This window comes from Plecotus auritus (assembly GCF_963455305.1).
Source record: "Plecotus auritus genome assembly, chromosome: 5".
NCBI lineage: Eukaryota > Metazoa > Chordata > Mammalia > Chiroptera > Vespertilionidae > Plecotus > Plecotus auritus.
The window spans coordinates 140,519,767-140,545,470 of NC_137776.1; the positions used below are offsets into that span (position 1 = coordinate 140,519,767).

Sequence of the window (25,704 nt, forward strand, 5' to 3'; positions counted from 1 at the left end):
CCGCTGGGTGTGTGGCTAAGTACCTGGCTTTGTCCTGTCCTCCATTGGGTTGGCTCTTGGGCATCCTGCTGGAAACGGCCTCTCCCTATTCCTTTTGTCCCCTTGCGATTACTTTCCCCCAGGTCACAGGTGCTTATGTTACTGTTTCGGCCTTCTCGGGTGTGGGGAACCTTTCCTGCCAGGGGCCATTTGGTATTTATAACGTTGTTCTCGGGCCATACAAAATTATCAACTTAACACCAGCCTGCTATGTTTGGGCAAGCATTTAAGTAACTCACCCCTCATGGCTTGCAGGGCCAGACCACATGATTTCACAGGCCTTCTCTGGCCCTCAGGCCGGACGTTCCCCACCCCTGGTCTATAGTGTGGACAGCTGATGTCACAAAAGGGACATCTCTGTTCCTCCATCCCAGAGAGCATCGTGGAAGAGGGGGTCACATGCGATTGTAAGAGCGAGCCAGGGGGGGCGGAGTTAGGGGAAATGATTCCTGGTACTTCGTGTGACTGCTGCCATCTTATGAAGCAAGCTGACCACCAGGGGGCGAGGAAGGGGCGGGGGTGTATCACCTGAAAGGAATGTTCCTGTGTAGGTTAGTGGGCCCATTGCTTACTGCCTTGGATTATACGGCTCTTAACAAGCCCGCACCACATGGCTACCAGCCCGTTAGCCTGTGCCACGTGGCTGCATATATCCGGCCTCTGTGCCCTTTCCCTGCAGAAGCCCACTGTCTGCTGCTCCCCCCAAACTCTGCTTCTGTCAGTTTCTTAACAAACTCCTAACGAACTCTGGAGTTGCCAGGCCCTTTCTCAGGTCTTCTTGGCGGGGTGGATGAAAGTACTTGAGGCAGCTTTAACTCATCTTAATGCCAACTCCATAGGGCCTGTGTAGTTAGCATTAAGATGTGCTGTTAGCCAGGGAACATTTCACAGCAGCAGCCCCAGCTGCGGGACCCTCAGGGCTGACTGGGCTTCACGGGGAAGCCGGGGAGAAAAAGCTCCAAGGACGTTTTGCTTTTGGAACAGGGCTGGACACTCTGTGTTGGGGTCTGGTGTGCCCAGCAAGCCCAGCAGCACTGGGGTCATGACAGCAAGTTCCCACAGGGCCTGCAGGAGCGTCAGCACCTTCCCCAATTCCTCAGAACCTCCAGGCACAGTTCCCCTGCAACCAGCCCCTTAACCAGGGCCGCCTCCCCTCGCTGGCCACTTCTTGGGGGAGGTGACTACCGCCTGCTTCCCTTCCTCCTGGGGACCCGGAGGCCCCTCTCTCCTGTGACAGGAGGAGCTGAGGAGACTGGGATAACTGGTATCAGGTGATAAACCGTGTGTAAAACCAAGTAGGTTTCACAGAATGCGCCCGTTTAGTAAAATGCCTGGGCCTGGGGCATCAAGCAGGCTCCACAGGATGGGCGGGAGGGGGCCTGTTGGGGAAAAGACAAAATCTGCCTGCTACCTGGGCCCCGCCCACCCCCAAAGCAGTAAGACACTCAGTCGGGTCAAGAGGTGAAGTTCCTGTTTATTGTTGCAGCAACTCTTACAGACATTAGCGTTCAGTTAAATAAAGGAAGAGAACACATTAAATACATCACAACCCCCAACACACCACGGAGGAGGGGAGGGCGGGTGGGGCCCAGTGACCAGACTGTCGGAGGAAGTACATTCAGTGGGTGTGCGGTGTCCACATTCCAGGCTCACGTGTATATATACTTTATTTATATATTTATTTATATTTATATATAGAGATCAAGTTCTGTGTATACAAAGAACGATATTGGTACAAATACAATACTATATTCTCCCACTGCTTTACAATAAGCTCTGTTTTATCCTCTTTACAGAACAATAGTACAGGTTCGTCCTGGAGGGGCTGTGCTGGGTATGTCCACAAAACCTCCTTCCCACACTGTCCTTCTGCGCTGCCTTGAGGGTGTGTGTGTATGTGTGTGTGTGTAGGTCGGCCAAACCAGGGAAGGAGCAGACAAATAATCTCAAAACAAGGGTCATGTGAGTGGGAGAGTGAACAGGTGTGCGGGGAGGTGGCCCTTGGTTGTAAACATTGGTGACAGCCACACCCCTGGCTTGTGGATGGTGTCCTCAGCGTGCAGATGGGGCGTGGGGGTGACGGGAGCCATGGGGGAGGTAGTAGGTTACTCTGGGACCCTCAGAGGCCGGTGTGCATGGGCCATGTTCACGTAGCAGAGCCATCTACAGGGCCTCGGAGTCCAGCCCCCTGGGGGCCCCAGGCCCCGCCGAGCCCGCTCCGGTGAGGGGAGGGGTCTCCAGGCATCAGTCTCGGGGGTTCCCCCCTCCACTTGGGAACCCGAGGCTGATGGTGGCTCCTGAAATGGTTGCATCTGAGGTGAGTGGGGTGGGTTCTGGTGCATCCTGGCTGGACCAGGAGGGAGCACAGGGGCAGAGGTAATGGGGGGAGCTGGGAGTCATCAGCATGCCTCACCGAGCAGCTCTGCGCCCAGGCCATGTTTGGGATGCTCAGTACATGGTCTTGCCCATCACATGGGTATCCAGATGTTCACATGTACAGCTATTCATACTGGAATGTCAGGGGACACTGACCACCACTTCCCACGGGGCTTTCAAAATCGGAGCTACTAACATGTAAGGTCCTGCCTCCTGGTTAACCAAAGGGACTGCCCTTCCTCCCTCCAGTGGGTGACCGTGTACCAAGCTCCATAAACATGTGCTCGCTGTGTGTGCGGGGCCACTCCCGGCAGGAAGGAGGGTGGTGGGGAACGATCCTCCTCATAGGCGGGGCATGTCCCTCCGGTAGGCCAGCTTATCAAGTTGGCTTTCCCAGCCCCTGGCCTAGGTTCCCGTGCAGTAGCCTGGAGAGGACTCTCTCCTCCCTCTTTGGGGGAAGACACGGCACTGTGGTTACTGGGAGGCTGCACAGGGACAAGCTAGCCGAGTTCCTGTCCCGCCCATCTGGGCGGCTTCTGAACAGGCCTTGGGCAGGCGGCCCGTGGTCACCCTGGGGGCAGACAGGCACGAGCCCTCCGAGGCTTTCCCAGGCTCCCGAGGCCTGAAATGCCACCAATGCCGCTGCATTCATGTTTTACCTCTCTCTCTCTCTCTCTCTCTCTCTCTCTCTCTCTGGCAGAGGAACGCTGAACTTATGACTCTGTAGTATTTCATTATAGTACCACATACTCTACAGTTGGAAAGTGGGAACCTGGACCCAGGGTTCCTGGCTGCCCACCGGCTCCCCAGAGAGGACATCCGGACAGCGCAGCCCCTCCTCCCCAGCGCTCGCTGACCACACACTGATGGACCAGCGGCCGATGGCTTTGAAACATTCGGCTTTCCTGACTTGAGGCAGAAAACTCGGAAAGTACAGAGATCCTCAGAGAACAGAGGGGACACAGCTGTCTGGTCCAAATTTCCTGCTCCTCATCTCTTTATATTCGCTTTTCTCCCTCCCTGGAACCCCTCCCCATTCGATCTATAAATACATACTACCCAACGTGTGCTCACCAAATTCCCACTTCCACAAGCACAACATAAATATCCCATGTGCAGAGAACAGGGACTATATTAATATTATAAAATATATTAGTTTCTCTCTTCCCCGTCTCTGCGGAGGTCATGAACAAAACATAACAAAAAACAAGCCACACCCCGTCCACGTGAAAACAAAATGCTCTTTGGACCAAAGAATAAGTAAAAACTGGCTCAGAATAAAATTACTAAACTATTTTCACTGAACTGAGACGGGACTCGTACACATGAGGCACCTGATAAAAAACATGTCACCCTCCACAGCGATCAAACGCTCAGACCCACGAGGCAGCGAGGGGAAGTTTCGGGAACACGCTGGGGACTTGGGCATAGCTTGAGGTCATGATTGTCCCCTTAGTTTTATGGTTTATGTGCTCTCCCGGCCGTTCACAGGTCACATCCTGCCTAGTGGCCCTGAGCAGAGGAGGAAATGTCACACGAACGCACCTGCATCCCCGTCTTCCAGGTGAGCAGTCCCACCTTCCCATGCTCCCTGTGTGTGTGAGTGTGTGCGTGGGGCGGGGGTGCGAGGGGAGCCACCAGAATACTGAGCCACAGAAGGGCATCTCTCCCAGGACAGAGCTGACCAGCCCCAGGGGTCTCACCAGCCAGGGGAGGGGGGCTCACACAGAGGTAATGGGGGTTCTCCAGGGGCTCCGTGTGCCTCCCGGGTGGAGGGGAAGAGGGAAGGATGATACATATGCAAGCGAGACTGTGTGTACATACACGTGGGTGACATGGATGGAGGCAGACAGCACCTGCCCACGTTCATCTAACTGTGTAACCTCAGGACAACCTAGAAGCTATGATGTCCCAGGAATTGCCAACACGTGGTGATATCTTTGGGGGAGGGGCTCCTATTAGAAAACAGTTGTGTTGAAATTAGAACTATACAAGGGGCCTTAAGTTGGCTCAGAAATTCTGGGCAGAAATGATGGGTGGTGCCCCATGTCCGTGGTGGGCCGGTCTGTGACCACCGTATTCCCACACACGCACTCGAGGAGAGCCGAGATCAGCGATGGGCTTGCAGGCACTGCGGAGTCAGCTTCCTGCCGTCCCTCCGAGTGCCTCGAAGAGACGGCCCCTCTTGGGAAGGGAGCATTCCCCCTTGGGCGGTGTCAGCCCTCCTGGGCCCCCGAGGACCCTCAGGACAGTCCAGTCCTGGGTGGATACTGGCTGCTCTCCATCCTCAGGGGAGTGCATACAAAACTTCCCTGGTATTAAAAAAAAGTAAACAGGAGACACAGAGAGCAGTCTTTACGGACGCCTTCCTTCCTGTGTGAGACCGAATGTGGGCACGAGGGGAAGTCTCAGTGGGCACACAGATGCAGCACGAGAAACACAACCACAAGCGAGGAGAGTCCTCCATGCATGCGCCGGGCAGTGGGCGCGGCCTCAGATGTACACGGGCTGCTCCTGGGCCGTCAGCAGTCTGTACATGGCAGCCGGCATCGTCTTCATGTGAATCTGCGGGCAGAGGCAGACGTTAGTAGGGGTGGAGGCTTTGGGCCCAGGGCTGGGGGAGAGGGGTACCTCCCACCATGGGTGGGTGTGAAGATACCTCCCAAGCCCACTGCTAGCAGGAGCCTGCCTCCAGGAAGAGTTGCATCCACAGGCTTTCTAAAAAGCTGGGGGGTGTGGGTGGGGGAGAGGAGGAGGACAGGGTAGCCAGGAAGACCAGGTCAGGTTTATTTTCCCAGTCAAGTGCTTTTGTTCTCATCAGGCCTTTGTGAGAAAAGGAGAGAATTCTTAGAATGGAAGTAAGCGCCTGCCGGTGCTGCCCTGCCCGCCAGCTGGGGTGGTGCAGGAAATGAGCCGGGAACAGCCCTTCTGATGGGGCCTAGCCCCTGCCAGGGACTCCCCTCTGGAGATCTGCTCTGTTCTTGAGACTTGAACCTAAGACTTAAACCTTCCAGGCACCTTTGGTGAGGTTGGCTGGGGAGAAAGAGTTGGGCAGCCGATGAGAGAAGCTGCACAAATCGGAGCTAACAGGAGGCGTTGAGGTGGTTTGGTTTTGCTTGGTTTCCTTTCACATTGCACACAGAAGGGAGGTCCATGCTATGTGTCTCTCCTTTTGACTCATTTCACTTAGTACCATACCCTCACGGTCCTAACAAACTCCTAGATTCGGAGGACAGAGAGGTGGTTACCAGAGGGGAAGGGGGTCAACTGCATGGTGATGAATGGTGACTAGATTTTCAGGTGATCAGTTTGTCATGCATACAGATGTTCAATTATGATACTGTATAGAACTTTAACAAAAAAGGAAAGTGAGCAAATCACCCTCCAGGGGACTTGATCTTGTCTCAGGAAGATGTTCTTGGACCTCTTTCATTACTGACTCTCCAATCTGGTCTGAGACAGACAGACTGCTCTGGCTGCTAAGCACTCGGGTTTGGTCAGGGCCGGCCTGAGGCGCCAGGCATCAGAGGACCCCAGCCCTGGCCCCCATGCCTACCTCCCCCACAGCATTGGAGAGGATGTGGACGATCTTCTCGTGCGGGGTGGCGACCACGCTCTGCCCGTTGATCTCGATGATCCGATGCCCCACGCGGACGCCTCCCCTCTCGGCTATTCCCCCTCGCATGAGGCTGCAGATCTGTCGGAGTCAAAGGCCAGGTTACCCCTCGTGGGCGGGGAGCTGGGAGGGGACAGAGCCTGTCCTTTCTGGAGGCCCTGCTTCTCACCCTCTCATCTCCGAGAAGCTGCCACGGGTAGGCTTCGTGCATTTCAATCTCCTTGTTGCTTTTCACAGGAAACAAGGTTCTGTGTGCCCACATGGCCAGCTCCTTCGTGCACGTTGCACAGGGAACGTGGCACGTCACGGGTTTCACACACTCGGGATCCTGCCTGCTTTTCATCCCAGCTGAGGCTCCGTAAAGAGCAGTTGGGGGCTGTCACTGAGCTGCCAGCGTTTTCAACCTGTCAGCCTGTGTAACTCAGGTGAGTTTCATTTCCCACAATCACCAGGGGCTCAAATGCCAAAACATATAATGCTAGCAGGCACTTTTTAGGGTCACAGTGACATGAGCCAAACTGGGGCTGGAACCCCACTCCATGCTCCAGAGTGCGGCCAGCTGGAGGGGAGCTGCTCCTTCCGCCTTCCCAGCTCAGTGCCCGGATCAGACTCCCTTCTCCCAGAAATGACAGCGGTGTGGGGCTGTGTCCAGGAGGGCAGAGGCTGCGGGCTGGCGGAAGCGAGCCTGCACTTCCTCGTTTGGAGGGTTCTGGGCTGGGCACCGCAGGGGGTAGCCACCTCCACCACACACCCAAAACAGTCGGAATCTCCCCAGAAGAATATGTTTTGAATTTACAAAGCTGACTTTTCACTGAGACGGTGAGCCGCTATTTAAAAGCCTACGCAGCCAGCCCTAGCCGGTTTGGCTCAGTGGATAGAGTGTCGGCCTGCGGACCCGGACTTGATCCCCAGTAGGGGGTGTGCAGGAGGCAGCTGATCAGTGATTCTCTCTCATCATTGATGTTTCTATCTCTCTTTCCCTCTCCCTTCTTTTCTGAAATCAATAAAATATATCTAAGAAAATAAAATAAAAGCCTCCGCAGATGAGACTCTCGCGACAACACACCTCCTGCTCTGTGAGCACGTGAAGACCTGCAGCCCACCAGGTCCCTTGGTCAGAAGTTTAGGTGCAGACCACACTTCACCTGAGAATGAGGCCCGACAGACCCTCATCTACTAAGTAAGAACCTTTTGATCCTATTTGAACTTTTCATATTATTCAAATAGGAACAAAGCAAACAGGGGAGTGTAAACAGACAGAAACAGGATGTCAGACTAAACCGATAAGGAGCCACCCGCGCTCCTCTCCGAAAAGGAAACAGCGCTCCACAGTACAGAGGTCAGGTTACGTGGGCTGGGCGTTTCACCTCCAACGGGGATCTTCAAGTGGCTATTTCCAAACCTTAAAACATACTTGAAATAACTGAAATTTAAGGAGGAAAAAAGAACATATTTTTTTAATCTGGAAGGATGAAAATCAGGAGGTTACGGAGGACAGATTGGCCACCCAAACCCAGAATGCCAATGAGAGCAGAAAGGCAAGCTGGGCCAGAGGGAGGGGCACTGAGCAGGGGAGTTTCTGTCTGAAATGAAGAGAAGTTCTAGAAAGGGTGATGGCCATATCACTTGCTTAATGCCCTTGAATTTTATGCTTCAAAATAGTTTAAATGGTCAACTTAAGGTGTATGTTTTACCACGAGGAGAAAAGGAAATATTATTTTAAGGTCGACATCCAAGGGATACAAATACTCTGTATTCCCAGAGTGCCAACTGAGGTTAAAAAGGCAAAGCACAGCCCGGCTGGCGTGGCTCAGTGGTTGAGCGTCAACCTATGAACTAAGAGGTCACAGTTGGATTCCTGGTCAGGGCATATGTCCGGGTTGTGGGCTCTCTCTCTCTCTCTCATTGTTTCTGTCTCTCCCTTCCTCTTTGAAATACATATATATATATATATATATATATATATATATATACACACACACATATATATATATACACACACACACACACACACATATATATATATATATATATATACACATACATATATATATATATATACACACACATACACATACATATATATATATATATATATGCGCAAAGCACATATTAGCCCTGCACATGGGGCGGGGTTCTCAGCCTGAGCCATGAACTGGAATCGCCAGCAGCTTTGAAGTGCCCTTCCCTCAATACTCCACACCCTGGCACGGGGACAGCAGCAGCCAAGGGTGGGGACAGGCGGCAGTCCCCAAGGCTAGAGGGGAAGGAAGCCCGAGCTGGTATGTCCCAAGCTACCTCGCGTTAGCAGCTGGGAGGCCATCCTGCCTGGCCACCGAGCCTCAAGCTCTGAGGCCAGGGCTCTGAGCAGGGCCCTTCTCTCTCACGTTGAAATGCACAGATTCTCCGTCCAAAGGGGAAGCCGAGCCTGCCTTCACCCATTCATCCCCTTCCTTGCTGGGTTCTTTCAGGGAATGGACAGCTTTAAAAATTAAAACTGAAATACCAAACTGTGTCACATCTGCGTTTGGCTTTTGGAAAAAGGAGTGGAGTTGTACTTACAATTCCGTTCTGGACGCTGAAACCCAGCTGGTAGCGAAGGTCCGGCCTCCGGATCAGCACGGTGGTCACCGGCGGGCACCTCACAATGTTCAGCTTCACCCGGGCCTGGTTCTTCAGGCCCTGAAAATGAGCAAAGCACCGTGGATGTGGTGACGACGCAGGCAGGCAGGCAGGCAGACAGCAGACAGCACCAGAGGCAAAGGAGCCCCAGTGAGCATCTGTCACTCCGTGGGCTCCCCAAGTTCCTGCAGTCCATCGGCTCGGGAGAAACCACCTGCCTTACATAGCGCCCTTGCGGCCTGTGCAGAGACCAGCGACCAGGGCGCTGTCTTCACGTTGGGAGGCGGGCTGTTCAGAGACCTGAAGAAAGAGGTCGTCTGCGCAACGCAGAGGCAAACTGCCGCGTGTGCTCGTGGCGTGGCGGATGAGGGAGGTACAGTGTGTCCCGGCCGGGAGACAGACAGTGGGAAACACTTTCTCCGAAAGGCAAACTCAAGCAAAGGACATCTAATTCCAGCCACTGGCCCGACGCGCCAGGCTTGTCTTCCCTCTGTCTCGAATGCTCCTGCTCCCCCGCCCACCCCCCCCCCCCCCCCCCCCGCCGCCCCGTGCCTGTTAGTTCATCAACCTCCCCACATGCGCTGGGAAAGCAGGGCAGGCAGGGCTCTCCTGGGGAGAAGGAACAGGCGCTGCTGGGGAGGAAGAGCGAGGGAGGGAGGCTGGAGGTTGTCGAGGTTACAGGATGCTTGCGGACACACCCCACCCTCTAAGTCAGGATGGAGTGCAGAGGGGAGTGTGGTTTTCAAAGATAAAAAGGGGACCTGGCCTGGTTTCAGAGCCTGTTGAGAGAGCTTCCTCCGCCCACTCGGCTACACTGAGCTCAGGCCCACGCTCCTGTCCCCTGGCCACACTTGGCAATGACCTGGTCTGCTCAGGAAGTCACCTTGGGTCAGGGGAGGTTTTCCTTCTCCAGGTCCTACCACCAACTGTGAACTTCCTCTTAAAAGGAGGCGCCAGACACAACTAGTGCAGCCCTGGAATCAAGGTCCACCTCCCAGATCTTGAGACCACCTGCCCTGCCCAGCGAGCGCCTGCCCTGCCCTGCCCAGTGAGCGCCTGCCCTGCCCTGCCCAGCGAGCGCCTGCCCTGCCCTGCCCTGCCCAGTGAGCACCTGCCCTGCCCTGCCCAGTGAGCGCCTGCCCTGCCCTGCCCTGCCCAGTGAGCGCCTGCCCTGCCCTGCCCAGCGAGCTCCTGCCCTGCCCTGCCCAGCGAGCTCCTGCCCTGCCCTGCCCTGCCCTGCCCAGTGAGCGCCTGCCCTGCCCAGTGAGCGCCTGCCCTGCCGGAGGGTCCAGACCAAATGGCCGACAGCAGGCATTTCCCAACCTGTTTCAGTCATGTACACAGAAAAAAGACATGGATTCGCACCCTGTGGCTGGAGGCACTGCTGCCCAGGCTTTGCTCCAAGGGTTGAGGCGGGCAGATCCCAGCACTCCTGCCAGGAACGCCTGCCCCACTGGACTTCGATCTGATGAGGCCAGCTGACTGGGGAAAGGCTCAAGGTCAGCCCCAGTGCCTACCCTCCAAAGGGTCAGAGGGGAGGGGGAAGCAGTTCCTAAATGAGGGGACTGTGGGGTGGGCGGGCAGCCTCTCCTCCAGCCGCCACCAGAGCAGGGACAGGTGTCCGGGACCAGCCATTGAGCAGGGACAGGTGTCCAGGACCAGCCACTGAGGAGGGACAGGTGTCCAGGACCAGCCACTGAGGAGGGACAGGTGTTCAGATCCAGCCACTGAGGAGGGACAGGTGTCCGGGACCAGCCACTGAGGAGGGACAGGTGTCCGGGACCAGCCACTGAGGAGGGACAGGTGTTCAGATCCAGCCACTGAGGAGGGACAGGTGTCCGGGACCAGCCACTGAGGAGGGACAGGTGTCCGGGACCAGCCACTGAGGAGGGACAGGTGTCCGGGACCAGCCACTGAGGAGGGACTGGTGTCCGGGACCAGCCACTGAGGAGGGACAGGTGTCCAGGACCAGCCACTGAGGAGGGACAGGTGTCCGGGACCAGCCACTGAGGAGGGACAGGTGTTCAGATCCAGCCACTGAGGAGGGACAGGTGTCCGGGACCAGCCACTGAGGAGGGACAGGTGTCCGGGACCAGCCACTGAGGAGGGACAGGTGTTCAGATCCAGCCACTGAGGAGGGACAGGTGTCCGGGACCAGCCACTGAGGAGGGACAGGTGTCCGGGACCAGCCACTGAGGAGGGACAGGTGTCCGGGACCAGCCACTGAGGAGGGACAGGTGTCCGGGACCAGCCACTGAGGAGGGACAGGTGTTCAGATCCAGCCACTGAGGAGGGACAGGTGTCCGGGACCAGCCACTGAGGAGGGACAGGTGTCTGGGACCAGCCACTGAGGAGGGACAGGTGTTCAGGACCAGGTGAGCTCTACTCCCCCCACGTCCACTGTATGCCCTGGAGACAGCACCTGATCAATTAAAAAATGGGTCCAGTGTGTGCCCTCCGCGGGCCAAGTGGAGAGAGAGACCTGGGAGAACGATGACAAACCCACTTCAGCCAGAAAGGGGAGCCCTCCTAGTCTATAAATAGAAAGCTGCAACGCCCACAGCTGCTGCGCCTGAGGCTCCCCCTTGGCCAGTCTGCAGAGCCTCTCCCTGTGGCAGGCCAGGACTTCCCTTCCCCAGTTCCAGGTGAGGACAGACCTGGACACGAAACCCAATGTGACTGTCCAAGGCCCTTGGGTCAGAACCGCAGGATGGCTCCCCTGCTCCAGCCCCTGCCTTCCTCACACGCACCTTGCCCAGCAGAGAGGTGGTGCTGCATGATTTCAATACCAACGGAATCTGTGGCAAGAGTGCGACTTGCCTCTCTGAGTAGCAGAAGTGACCCGCTCGCCTCTGTTTCTAAGTAATAACGATACACTTTAGCTTAAGGGATGGGTAGGGCTTTTTGCTTCAGGTTGTCTGGCCTTATTATGCTTGGCCAATAGGTCTAGAAAAGCGGTCCTCAAAAAGGGGACCCTACACCAGCAGCAGCAAGACCTGGCCACTTTTGTTAGAAATGCGGAGTCTGGGGTCCACCCAGACCTACTGAATCAGACACTACAGGGGTGGGACCCAACAATCTGTGTTAACTAGTCTTCCCAGTGAGACTCAAGATTGAGAACAACGGGTGTAGACGTCCACCGCGAACAATGCACTCACCGCACCCAGGTGCCTGGACCAATGACGTGCACTTACTCCTGACGCCTGTGGCCAGTGTGCTCTGTGGGAACAGGGGCTAGCAGCGTCGGGGTGCGGGTGAGGCTTGTGGGCGAGTTGGCTGGCCAATGCCTGGTCGGCCATCTGTATGTCTGTACCACGTGTGAGTGCCCGAGACTGCTGTCCCTCAGCACCCCTGCTGATGTTGAAACCCGCCGAGCCACCTGTCCCTGAACCCCGACGCCTGCCAGGCACTGACCTGGAGGTTCGCAGAGCTGTCCCCTCTAATGTCCTTGATAAAATGGCAGCTATCATTAGGCCTATTTTATAGAAGAAACTGAGGCTCAGAGATACTAATAACACATCCAAGTTCACCCACATCAACATTCAACCCCAGCTCTGTCTGGGTTCAAACCCAAGGCATTTTCTCCTCCACCCTGATCCTCAGACCACGGGAGGGACCGTGTCATTCACCAGTCAGGCTTGCACATCCCAGGAGCCAGGGAGAGCAGCAAAGTATCGAATGTGTGCCCCAAGCCTTTTGTTCCAGCCTCGCGTGGGCCGTGTCTTCAGCTGGCTTTCCTACCTGGCGAGAGTTCAAGGGCCCCGCTGTGGCTTCCACTGCCTTTAATCGATTCCAGTTTGTCCCCTCAATGCCTGCATTTTGAGGGGCTCCATTTAGGTTCCCACCTCCAGCGTCTCGGTGTTCTGAACTGCTCTGTTTTCTGTGGGATTGGAGCCTCCCATTGGCTGTAATTTGGCTTCCAGTGACTTGGTGTACATGCAGGCAGCAGTTACCAGCGTCTCCCGTGGCTTCTGGAACATCTCTGGGAAACCTCTCTGGTTCGAGAAATGATGACTTCAAAGTGCAGCAGCAGATGAGCCGAGCGGGCTTCTCCCTGCCCTTCTGCAGGTCAGCAGGTCCACTGTCCACGCTGAGCTCTGGCTTTGCTGCCGACAGCAGGGCTTGGTGCAGAGGACTCCGCTGTGTCCGGAGACCTGGGCTCAAGCTGTGTGTCTGCTGCCATGGGCGTGGGGCCTCGGACACTCTGTGCCCCTTCTTCCCCTCAGCCTCCTCATCGGCAGAACAGCCGGTGCCACCCACTACGGTCTCTTCCAGTTCTCATTTCTGACTGCACCCTTTCTCGTGCTTTTTTTTTTCTTTCCGAAATATGTTTGCCGACACCACACTGTGCTTAGCAACACCTATTTCTAAATTAAAAACAGGTAGGCGGAGGGTTTTGCTCAGACATCATTCATGCATGTATTTCTTTTCCCTCTGAGTGCTTCCTTTTTCTTGTTCACTTAATCAATAGATATTTATAGATCATTTGCAATGTGCCAAGAAATGTGTTAGGCGCTGGGAGTGCGTGGAGCTCAGGAGAGGGCTTTGGGGCACATGGCCGAGCAGCTAGAGGGCTTGAGTTCCTTTACTCCTCTCTCTTTCCACAATCGCACCCCATGACACCAGGAATTTGTGGGAAGCAAGAGCAAAGAATGCTGAAACAGAGGAGCGCGTTAGAACCACAGCCCTTCAGACGAAGCCACCTGCTTTGAATGTTTACCCCTGCTATTTAGGTGTGTCTGTGACGTGCAGGAGCGCCTTGCAGAGCATACGGAAAGCAAGAGAAGGACTGTTTCCCCAATGCCACCTGAGGAGTTCACAGTGCTCCGGTGGGCTCCCTTCCATGTGAACCTACTTAAGAGGCCAGACTTGTCGCCCAGTGAACAGATTTCTAGATGGGGACGGGTGCTGCGCGGTGAGGCTTAGTGAGGTGGCAATTTGAAACCACCAGACCATGCGTTTGCTTGGCTGTTCCTAATCAATGCTTGCATTTCTGAACTGCCATTTTATTAGAGGTGCCAATGAAATAAATGGTCATTTCGTCCCCATGACAACGGTGGAATGGTACAGCACATTAAGAAATCTGGTGGGAGGGTAAGGGGAGGAAATTGGGGAGGGGAGAAGAGAGAAGCCAGCGTGGTCTCTATGGCAACAGGCAAGCAGAACCAGGTGATCCTGTGGAAGCAAGGGGAGCGGTGCTCTAGTTTAAGAAAGAAAAAAACAGAAGGGCAGGACCATGGAGGCAATGAGCAGGCCCACTGCTAACATGCTTAGCCTACCAATTATGCTTTGGGAATTATGACGGGAAAAATAAGAGCCAGGGAAGAAAGAAATTAAAAAAATTCAATATCTATAACTCCATTCTAGAAATGTATTCTATTTCAGCATGCATGAAAGTGGCCACACACGGACAAGGCTTTTTCCTCAAAGCACAGCCTGGGATTGGTGATCACCACCCGGGAGCCAGAATCCCACCCCTGACCTGCTGAACTGGAACCTGCATTTTAAACGAGATCCCGGGTGATTCCAACCAAAGTGTGTGAAGCACCGATTTGGCAGGATGAGAGCCGCTTGTTAAATCCGTGGAGGGAGCACTAACACACACAGAAATAAGCAATGCTAACAGGAGGCCCCCACGAGGCCCAGAGCATTCCCTGCAGTGCCTCCAGGTGGTGGGGGAGGGAGAGCGAGCATCTGCTCAGGTGCAGGCAAAAGGGTGTGTTGTCTAGAATTCAAAAACAATACAACCATCCACTAAACGTTTTCATTCGGTTCTGGCAATCCAGCTGGAATCAGTGGTAACATTTTCCCAGCCAGGGGGCGCTGTGGCTGAGCCGACACACTTTTCCCTCCCACAAAGCTGTGAGCAGGGCACCTGGGAGGGCAGCTGTGTCCTAATGGGGCTGCCCGCAGGGTACTTCTCCGCGGAGGGCGGCATGGAGGCACTGGTGTCCTCACTCTCCGTCTTCACCAGTGACACCTCGTTCATCACCACACGGCTTTTTAATTTGCTGATTTCACAGACGCTTCATGTACAGACATCAAAGGTCAGCTATTCACGCAAACAAACCCTTTCCCGGAGGAAACTGCTCAGGCAGTACTGACTACTCTGAACGAGCTTCCTCTCCACCTCGCTGTGTGATCCACTGGACAGAGGGTGAGTCCGCATGTGGTACCAGGGGAAGTCCGCGCTGCCCGCATGGGCCTCAGCCTACCCCATCTCACCAACTCCTTCCTGCAGGGGCAGGGAGGAGTGGAGGGGAATCTGGACTTACGTGGAGGGGGGGGTTTCAGGGCAAGTCACCTTCAGAGTCTCTGATGACCCATCTGCAAACCAGGTGTTTGCTGTCCCCTCCCTAATGGGCTGTCTGTCAGGAGGAGGGAGGGGGGTGACTCTGAAGGGCCTGGCGCTGTCTAGCAGGTGCATCATGGGCACTGGCATGCAGCCCCGCCAGTCCTCAAGAGGTCCTGCTTATTCCCACCCAGGCCCCAGCTCCACCCTCACTCAGGTTATCCCCACTTCCTGCTCCTCCTTCCCAAATCTTTCTAGACCCAGATCAAGTCCCCACAAACCTCCCCTTGCCCCGCACTGACCTCCCTCCCTCCTGACTTCTCTCTCCCCATCTGAACTTCTACCAGCCTAAGTCAGCCCTCTCCACCTCAGCACTGTGGGCATGTGGGTTGGGTCTCCTTTGCTGTGGGGCTGTCCCCTGCATTGAAGGGTGCTTGGCAGAAATCCTGGCCTCTACCCACTAGGTGCCAGCAGCATGTCCTCCTCCCTAGTTGTGACAAACTATCTCTAGACCTTGCCGTATGTCTCCCAGGGATGGGGTTCAAGAGCCCCCCACTGAGAACCACTGCCCCGGGTGGGTGACTGGGTGACTGAGCCGAGGACAATTCTGTTGAGACAATGGAGAGAGCGGCGACTGATTAATGACGCCCGTTGATGGGCACAGTATCAGACACTAGTGTTATCTGAGCCAACGGGCCCATCTTTGATGTAAAAACGATTTCAGGGAGGAGTCTATAAATAGTAACTTGATGGTAAACAGCAGAGTGCAAGCCTGTGCCTTTGGTATTTGTGTGCCCTCAGTGCCTGACACTTGGACTATGCTCATAAATATTAATGACTGAGTTGCAGGCACGCTTTAGGCCTGCCACCGAAGTGGACTTCCCCCATTCCATCCCTAGGTACCTTAATGATGCTCTGGCAGGTGGACAGAGGCAGGCCCACCAGGCTGGTGCCGTTGATGGACATGATCTGGTCCCCGATATTCAGCTTCCCTGACTTCTCGGCAGGCCCGCCATGCATCATGTTGGCTATGATCACGGTCGGCAGGATGGAGCCCCAGCCGGACTCCACGATCACCACACCCAGGATTTCGCCTTTCTGCTTCTCTATGAAGACCTGAAAGGAGAGAGACACTTGGAAAGCCCGAATCAGCAACCCTCCAGGGCAGCAACAGAAACCAAAGCATTTGCCCTCTTCCTGCCGTGGCTAAAGCAGAAAGACATTTCTGAGACGCCAACCCTATGGGTCCCGTCTTCTCCGGATTCCATGGCATCGGCGTGTGCAAGAAACAACTCAACACGGGCCCACACCGTCTTTGTTATTCTCATTCCACATCATCAATTTCTACTTGGCAATACAACCCCGGGGGCACGGAGTTGTTTTTTCCCTATAGTCCCTAGGGAGGGCGGGAGGGGGAGAGACTGTGTAGGTAAGAGATTTGGTGGTGAGTTATGGCTTCCAGAAATAGCTTTTGGATTCTATGCACCGGTTCCTCTATTCCACAATGCTTCACAAATTCCCTCAAACATTTAAGATTCTTGAGTTAAAAGTAAATACATATACATTACAGAAACACTTCTCTGCAAGGAGAAAGCTGAAGAGAAAGAAAAAGATGCTGAAGTTATCACCACCCAAAAGTTGGAAATACACACAGGAAGACCGTGCTGTAGGTATGTGTCATTTTCCGTAGCTTTCCTTGGCAGAACAGAGAAGACAGTTCATTTGGGCGATCTGCTGGCTGGCAAGGTTTGCAGACACACACAAAGGGCTAGGATACTTTGTGGAAGGCCCTCCAGAGTTTGTGCACTTATTCATTCCTATTCACAGACACCCATGTGCTCAGACCTGCACGGTAGTGGTGACTGTTGGGGCCTGACAGAGCCTCCTTCACAGGCTGGCGTGCCCTACCCCCTCAGCTGAAGCTCACGGCTGGCCCCTTCCTTGGAGAGCTGCCCTTAGCCAAATGGGAGACACCCCTCACATGGGCTGAATTGTGTCCCAACACCCAGTGCTTCGGAATATGACCTGTGGGCTGGGTAAGGTAGAGTGCAGGTCCTGTCTGCCCCTGGAACCCACCCCAAATTTAGCTCAGGATTGCTGGAGGCCCTGGCTCACTAGTGATGGCCCTCTGCTAGTCTTTAATCACAGAGCCTCATGCAAGGTCCTGCTGACAGCATGCTCTCTACCCTGCCCCACCCCACCCCCGGGCTCCCTGGAGCTTCGACCAGGAAAGTACCTACATCTTTGCAGTTTTCCGACTTGGAGAAGTGGATCAGGTCATCGTTGTACATGTCCTGGGTGTTGAGCAGGTCGCTGTACTCCTTCTGGCTGAGGTCCTCAGGGTTAATTCCGTTGGCCCTGAGGAATTCCTGGTAAGCCACGCTGAACGCCTGCCCTATGGACTGTGCGATCAGCTGGGCCTAGACAGCAGCCAGAGAGGGAAGATGAAGGTCAGTAGGGCAGCCCTGTTGGGGGACAGCCTGGGTCCCATCAGGACGATGGAGCCCAAGGCATCCACTAGGCCAGTCGGGCCATTTTTGGTTTTGACAACAGTCCCAAGGGAGCTACGGGCAACTGGGAGACAGGAGTCAGAGACACTGGACTTACAACCGTGCAAAGGACAGTCCTACACACGGATGAGTCATTCGACCTCTTACATAATTTTCAAACATCCCACTGGATGTTCATTACATGTAACCCTGTGTCTAATCATCTGACTTCAGGACTCAACACAACTTTATATAAGAACACAAAAGACCTTAATTATACACATTGAATGTTCCAAGAACACAACCACTGCATAAACTGAGAATGATACTTCGTTTTGGCCAGCACTTTACAAGGAGTGAGTGTCACAACTTTGGAAAATCACCAGCATTAATACTGTTATGGTATCTGGGTTGCCAGTGAATCACATCACTGTCGGCTGCACATCTGCTGGTCTGTGGGTGACTCTGCCTGCCTGTGTGTCTGTGTCTGTCCACTTACCTATTTTCTTAGTTACCTTCATTCAAAATGTCAAGTACAGAGTGTTTACAAATTCAGCTGAGGACTGTGTTCTCACACCCACACTTCCTGATCACGTAGGTGCAAGAACCTCCTCACCCCACTATTCCTTCTGGAACAGCTGGAGCCAGGCGCTCACATATTGTCGTACGTACAATGCGAATTGAGGCTGGGTCCTTTCGCTTCTCCTTGGTGTTCCATTGATAGCAATCCTTTGTTTTGTGAAAATGTTTTCAAAAGGGGAGGTTACATCATCTCTGCATTTCATTTCAGGATGGATAGTACCTGGGCATCTAAATGTTGGTTGAGAACCCTGATCTAGTCCAACCCTGCGTTTTCCAGGTGAGGAGACTTGAGACTCAGACATAAAGGACCCTGCTCCAGGTCACACAGCTCACAGCAGGGAACTCTGCTTCCACTGCTCTTTCTCCTGCACCAAGCTGTGACAGCCTTTCCCTGCACCCATTCATCCATATTCTGACTCAGGGTAGCCAGTAGCAACCGAGCACTTCCTACATGCCTGCCATGCACTCAGTTCTTTATGAGGATCATTACAGAAATCCTCACAGCAAGCCTATGGCTGGTGGGAGTATGACTGGTCCACAGGCCCTCCTCCTCAGCTCTGTGCTTCAGAATTAGAAAATTGGGGATTTTAGAAAAGTAACAGGATGATATATCATACATTGTGTGATAACCCTTTTAGGGCCTGGGGAAGTGTCCTATCAATGAACACAGGAATATTCCTGCAGCAAAACGTACAAGATTCACAGTAAGCTGGACAAACCCCATCAGTGATTTCATGGTGGGTCAGGGCAGGTTTATCAGCAAAGTGACTCCCCAAATCCCTTTGTTTGTCAGAGCTCTTTAGACTTTGGAACTGTGGCTCTGTGTTACTGTCCCCTCAGACAGATCAGGAGACGGAGGTTGAGAGGTTAAGCTGTCCACGGCCTGGGAAGGAGGTGCAGTGGGGGGGGTGTGTGTGAGGGGGCTGGATCCTGGCAGACTGATTTCAGGGTCCACCCTCCGCGCACCACATGGGACTGCCTCAGTGAAATTTGAATGGGTAGAAAGTCTTTAGAGTGATGTTTTAAAACACACACACAATTCCAACCTCTACTCCTTTCCCCACCTTCCCCAGTTTTTGCTTAAAAGCAGCTAATTAACGGAGATGGTAGTGCTTTCTGTGTGTCTGGCTGTGGGAAAGAAATGCTTGCTTTTCTCACTCTGAGGATCTGGTGGCTTCGTGCCAGTCCATCAAGGCCCACCGCCCTGCATCCTGCTGTAAAGCGGAAGGGAGTGGGCATCACCTCAGGCTCAGAGGCACGCGGACAGATGAACTGAACAATGTGTGCCTGGGAACACGGTCAGCTGACTTGCTGACCTCCATGCATGGATGCATGTGCGAATACACAGGCTGCAGTGTTTCTCCAGCATCTACCATGGTCACACAGCAGCCCAGCGAGGGGACACAGTCTCCTGCAGAAGCTCAGCGGCCACACAGCCGGTACCTGGAGGCAGGATTCACCCTCGAGCTCTCCCAGGTCCTGTGCTTAAAAAGCCACGGGTAAGATTCCCAGGTCCGCGCTTGTCCTAACTCCTGCTGGCTTGCATTCTCCCCTGTCATCATCTTCCCTGACAGGAAGCCCAAGGAAAAGAAAGCCTTGGGGCTCCAAGCCAGGTGGAGGTGGCAGAGGGCTCCTCATTCGTACATACGTGCGTACAGGGGGCCTTCGGCCCAGTGAGAAGAGCTAACCCCCACCCCCTTTTCACTGGCCTGCAGGACACACGAGCCTTCCGGTTCTAAATTGGACTCTTTGGGAACTTTCTGAGAACCTGCTGAAGCTCATTTTCTCCCAGTGTGCAAGTCTGGCCTCAGTGTTAAAGGAATAGCAGGGAGAATGGCGGGGACACGTGCTGCAAGCTCGCTGCCTTGTGGGCGACTTGTCCAGAGATCCAGACAGTGAAGATGGTGCAGAAAGTGTGAGGGCGCCTCCTCCCGGGGCCGCAGCGGGCAGCTCCGATTCCCCGGGGAAAAGCAGCTTGCTTCTGCCCAGCTTGTTGGAGGAAGGCAAATTACTGCAGCTAGATGAGCATGTGCATGGAGGAAAATGGCTTCTTTAAGGAGCCAAGGTTGCCACAGGTTTTCTTTAAGTAGAAAGGGCTCTCTCTGCTCAACAGGAGACACAGAGCTTGTTTCACTGTGGTAGGAGGTAAAACATCAGCAACATGGCCGGCTTAGGTCTCTGCAGTTCAAAACCACGGTGGGCTGTAGCCAGCCTGGGGGGAGGGGGGTGGCTTCCAAGGCCTGTCCAGCTTTGGAGACACTTGGATGCTAATGTAGCTGGAAGCTGGTGGCCTCACCAGCGCTTCCAGTCCCACCCGGGGAAGAGGACTGAATGCGAGGATGGGCCCCATCTCTGTCAACGTTCATTTTCTCTGTTTACTGCATCAGCTGGAGAGATGGGGGTCAGGCGGCTTTTGACAGGAGCAGCAGGTTGTCATCAGGACTGAAGGTGAGCAGGGATCCTAATGTTCCAGTAGCCTCCAGGGTAGCCCACACAGCCAAGAACTTTATTGCCGAATGCCCTATTGCCCCATTGCCTGGGGAGACCCGCTCAGGCCTCCAGGGGTCGGGCTGAACACCTCCCTCTCGCCTCTCATTTCAGCTCTGGCAATTCGGGCTCCTTGCATTTCTTCAAGCTGCATCAGCAGGCCCCTGCCTCAGGGCCTTTGCACGTGCTCTCTCCTCACTCCTCTTTACTCAGACCTCTGTCAGATCTCGCCCCTCAGGGAGAACTTTGTTGATCATTCTCCCTGAAACAGCCTCTGGCCCTCTATCCTGACCTAGTTTTAATTTTTCTTTATCAAACGTCCCGTTACCTACTTTTGTATTAAGTATATTTATCTATTTATCTTCTGTCTCCCTACAGCCCTCAGGAGTACCCAGACTTATGTGCCTAGCACTAGAACAGGAATAGAAGGCTAAGTAACACACAGTAGGTACTCAATTAATATTTGTTTACACATGTGATTCAGGTCCTGAGAAATAGAGAGAGAGAATCTGGCCACCCAAAGGCAGTGCAGGTCACCGGAGGGAGATGGGGGAAGCACCCTTACGTCCTCAGACTCGAAGACATGGCAGATCATCTTGTACTGCCTTTTCCCATCCTGGGACGGGTGTGAGGCTTCCACGTTCTCCTGGGAGTTGGAGCGCGGCATCCGCCTGCGGGCCATCAGCACGACAATGTTCCCAATGTCCGCGATGTAGGAAATGGTCCTCAGAGGGTGGTCCATCATCGTCTCCTGGATGGGAAGGGAGAGGGCGGTAAATCAGGGCACCATCCAGTGACCCCTGGGGAAGTCTGTCTCCCCACAACCCAGCCACGTGGGCTCCACATGCAGGGGGCTCCGGTGCTCACAGCAAAGACCCTGTGAGCAGATGTATGTGCACCCACCTGGCCTGGGGCCAGTTCCCTGGGCTAATAATGACCCAGGAGGCCTGTGGCAGGTGAAGAGAAATGTCCATCATTTTACAACCACTAGACTCTCTGGTGGGGAAGGTAAAATAAAAAAGAGATAAAAAATCTGCATGTGATGGTTGCACTTCGTGTGTGCGCGTGATTTTGAACAAAGATTTTTAAAAGGCTAATCTGTTCAAGGTCACAAATCTCCTGATAAAAACTTATGAGATTATCAAACAACATTCACAGTTTCTTTTTTCCTTTTGTCTTTAAGAAAACAGTCCCAAGGCTCCCTGCACACCCCACCCCACCCCAAGCAGGCATTGCAGACACAACCTTCTAGCATGTATAGAAGCCAGCATCTGGGGACAGTTGCTCTGCAGATATGGGTACCGTCTCTGCGTTGCCATGCTGCTAAGCTTGACCCCCGGGAAAGGTGGGAGCCAGCTAATACCTGTGTATCAGCATTCAATACTTTGATTCTCTGCGTAGAAATGAAGAGATCCACTTCAGTCATTGGCTGAGATTCGCCTTCAGGAGCCTGAGAAGAAAAAATGCACCGAGAGAGAGCTTAGTACATTCCTCTGGCCCAGGAGATGGAAGCAAGGCGAGCTCATACACAGGCATCGAGACACAGTCACCAGAACAGCAGTGCAGACTCCAGGATTAGGTTGTCAGAGCTGAAGTTACCTCAGAGCAGTGGTCGGCAAACTGCGGCTCGCGAGCCACATGCAGCTCATGAGCCGCGGTTTGCCGCTCTGTTGACTAATGAGCTTGCCGACCACTGGGATAGGGGCTTAATCACAAGGAACAGGTCAGTGGTCGGCAAACTCATTAGTCAACAGAGCGGCAAACCGTGGCTCGTGAGCTGCATGCGGCTCGCGAGCCGCAGTTTGCCGACCACTGCCTCAGAGGATGGGCACGTGAATGAGGGTTAGCATTTGCAGGTTCCAAGGAAATACACAGAATCCCCTTTGCTGCTTCCACTCTAGAAGCAGTAACGTACTGTAGCAGATTTGACTCTGGGAACGAGGATTGCCAGTGGCCCTTTCTGCAAGGCTGCTGGAGCCCAACATATCAAAGGAAGAAGGGCAACTGACTTGACACCTGAGGAACTTGGCAAAATCAGTCTGCCCCTGGTCCCGGGACAGGGACGATGTTTCCAGCAGGTACAAAGTCATCTGAATGCAGTTCTGGTCAGAGGGTCTTTGTGTTCACAAACTGACACAGCAACACAGAAGCAGCACCCTGAACCCACCCCATTCAGAAAGAGCCCAATGCGTCGATGTCCCATGGGTAGCTCATAAGCATCTAGAAGCTGCACAACCACAAAAAGCGTATCCGTCTGGCTCATTTAAGGCTTAACTCCGCACACATGTGGTTATTAGCGAGTTTTCTTTTTTGCATCCAGCAATCTGACAAATCCGCAAATCAAACATGACTATCATCGGACAGACCCAAGTCCCTGCCACATTAATGCCTGAATGGTGGGAACTTTCACACGAGTGTAGGACTCATTTAGCATCTCCAATCTTCTCCCTGCCGTTCCTCTCACGTGAAATGACTCATGAGCAACAGAAAACAGCCATTTTAGGCAACTGAGTTTTGAGAAACGTTGGCTTATGGGGCGGTTCAAAAAGAAATCTGAACAAAAACTTGCTGGATGCAGAAAACAAAAACACGAAATAATAAAAAGGGAAAACATAAATAAATGGAAAGAACAGGCATAACACCAAGCTGATGAAGTTTGTACTGCACCTTCTTCCTGCTTTTGGCTAATTTCTGGGCCATCTGCTTAGCATGGAACAAACAGAGACAGGAGAACAGTTAGAAAAGAATCTGCAGAGACTCAAAGTTGAAAAGGAAATTGACAAACTAATACGGATAGCGGTATAAAGTATTGCTGTGGGAAGACTGACTTAAAAAAAAAAAGTCCCACTCTGTAGACAATGGATTTCCTAACTCAGAATTTAGTAGATGGCAGGGCGAGTAGGAGGAAAGAAATTTATCGAGTTGCAATCTTATACTTAACTGCAATCAATGTCTTCAAAGAATCAACTTCTGTTGCTGTTGGTTTTCTTATTATATGCCTGTTCTCTATTTCACTGATTTCAGCCTACATCTTTATTTTCTCTTACTTTCTCTGAGCTGAATTTGCTGACTTTTTCCAGCTTCTTGAGATGAAAACTTAAATGATGGATTTTCCTGATATACTTATTTAGAGCCACGGCTCTCCCTCCAAGCAGTGCTTTAGCTGTATCCCACACATTTTGATTTGCTGCAATTTAATTATCATTTAAAACATTTTCTAATTTCCACTATGATTTCTCTTTTGAACTTTGAGTCACTTAGAATTGTGTTATTAATAATAATACATTTGGAGATTTTCCTAGTTATCTTTTTGTTATTCATGTCTGAATTAATTCCACTGGGACAGAGAATATACCCTGATTTCAATCCTTTGAAATTTATTGAATCTTAGCCTGTATGGCCTCGAACATGACTGACTTAGGTGAATGTGTCATGGGGACTTCAAAAGATGCATTCTGCAGTTGTTGAGGATAGTATTCTATGAATGTCAATTAGGTTAAATATGTTGACCAAGAGTATTGTTCAACTCTTGTATGTATTTGCTGATTTTTTGTCTGCTGATCCTAATATTAAAAGAAGTGTGTTTAGATCTCCAGCTGTTACTGTGAATTTGTCCATGACTACTACTGTCAATCTTTGCTTTATCCATTTCATAGCTATGTTATAAGGTGCATATATATTTAAGATGTTTGTCTTCCTACTGACTCGATCTTTTATTGTTTTCCCTCTTTAGTAATACTTCTTGCCTTAAATTTGTGTAATATTTTGTAGCCTACACCTAACTAGAAATGAATGTAATATTCCCCCTCTTTTCTCATAAACAAAAGCCTAGTTGATAAAAGCAGACTCTGGGGCTGAATTGCTTGAAACTAAATCTTGGCTCTGCTACCTAACTAGATGTGTGACTTGGAGTGAGCAACTTAACATCTCTGTGCCTCAGTTTACTCATCTGTCAAATGAGAATAAACATAATATTGACCTTATAGGGCTGTTCTGAGGATAAATACATGCAAAGCTCTTAGAACAATGCCTGGTGTATTATAAGCACTATATTTGTGTTTGCTGTCACGTGACTATAATTCACGTATATCAGGATGCAATTTCTTGGCTTTCAATAGGGCTTGCTATACATACGACAATCTTGTACGAATAATGGTGAGTCAATGGCCAAACCAGAACGCTGTTGTGGTGATGGGGTGGGGTGGAAGAAGGTCTACTCTCTCACATTCTTGGTACTCACCTGGTAGAAAGCTCTTTTGCTTTCAGCAGCACAACTTTATTTCATTAATGACTAAGGTGTCTTGTCTGTACTACCTCATTGTGGAAAAATTGGATGAGTCAGCCATCCCAGCACCAAATAGCTCATCTGTGCTACTTCCAGGAGTCCAGGGCAGCCCACGCTACACAGGCACCCAAGCTCGTACTGGTGGTCCTGGTGAAGAGCCTGCGATGGAAAGGCTAAAGGCAGCACCTGCAAGTGTTACCCTAACTGAACTCATGAGAAGTGCAGAAATACTGATGCTACGTCACACCACAGATTCTTTTGTGGAATTGGGAAGTTCTGACCTGCACCAGTTAATGCGATGATAAACGACTAATGTGAGATCCTAATGTTTGTTTTCTACCACTTCCCCGGAAATAATAGGATATGAAGTGAAATGAAATGGCAGTAACATAAGAATTTCCCTTATTTTTTGATACAAAAACCTAACCACTATTGGTCAAAATGCTTCATTCTAGGGCAGTGGTGGGCAAACTCATTAGTCAACAGAGAGCAAACCGCGGCTCGCGAGCTGCAGTTTGCCAACCACTGCTCTAGGAAATAGTGATCTGAAAGGGCCCTTTCAAAGGAAAATAAGTCTGCCACCAATGGAATGCCCAAATTCTGTTTTGTTTTGTTGTTTTTTTTGCTAGAACTGGTGAAAATCAGTCAAATGGCAGACTGAGTTTCATGAAAGGCACTCTGAAATAATGTTTATGAAGTTAAAAAATATTTTGTGCACTTATTAGAGGAATGCCATTTTTAAATCACTTATGATATTCAAGTGCCCTGGAACAAATTATAATGTAAAATTTAGACATAACATTGGAAATGATAGAGGGGGTCCAAGCCAGAATGAGGAACGAGTAGCAGAGAGAAGTCTAAGAGAACCACAAGGCCAGCATGCATCCTAAAGCAAGAGTGACAACATCCACTTAAA

General features: G+C 52.3%; 1 protein-coding gene across 8 annotated transcripts in view; it reads right to left on the reverse strand.

Annotated features, from left to right (window-relative positions):
• Positions 1-1,493: 1,493 nt before the first annotated feature.
• Positions 1,494-25,704, reverse strand: part of APBA1 (amyloid beta precursor protein binding family A member 1) — a 203,535-nt gene continuing 179,324 nt past the window's right edge. For 7 of the 8 annotated variants that reach the window (XM_080670108.1, XM_080670105.1, XM_080670107.1 and 4 more), the window contains 8 exons: positions 23,171-23,203; positions 21,867-21,953; positions 21,069-21,254; positions 17,186-17,365; positions 15,849-16,061; positions 8,594-8,713; positions 5,972-6,112; positions 1,494-4,980 (listed from right to left, as the gene is read on the reverse strand). In XM_080670108.1, coding sequence (XP_080526234.1) covers positions 4,909-4,980; positions 5,972-6,112; positions 8,594-8,713; positions 15,849-16,061; positions 17,186-17,365; positions 21,069-21,254; positions 21,867-21,953; positions 23,171-23,203 — 1,032 coding nt within the window. In that variant the 3' untranslated portion in view covers positions 1,494-4,908. The remainder of the gene's footprint in view (positions 4,981-5,971; positions 6,113-8,593; positions 8,714-15,848; positions 16,062-17,185; positions 17,366-21,068; positions 21,255-21,866; positions 21,954-23,170; positions 23,204-25,704) is intronic. The other variant, XM_080670110.1, reaches the window with a different exon arrangement.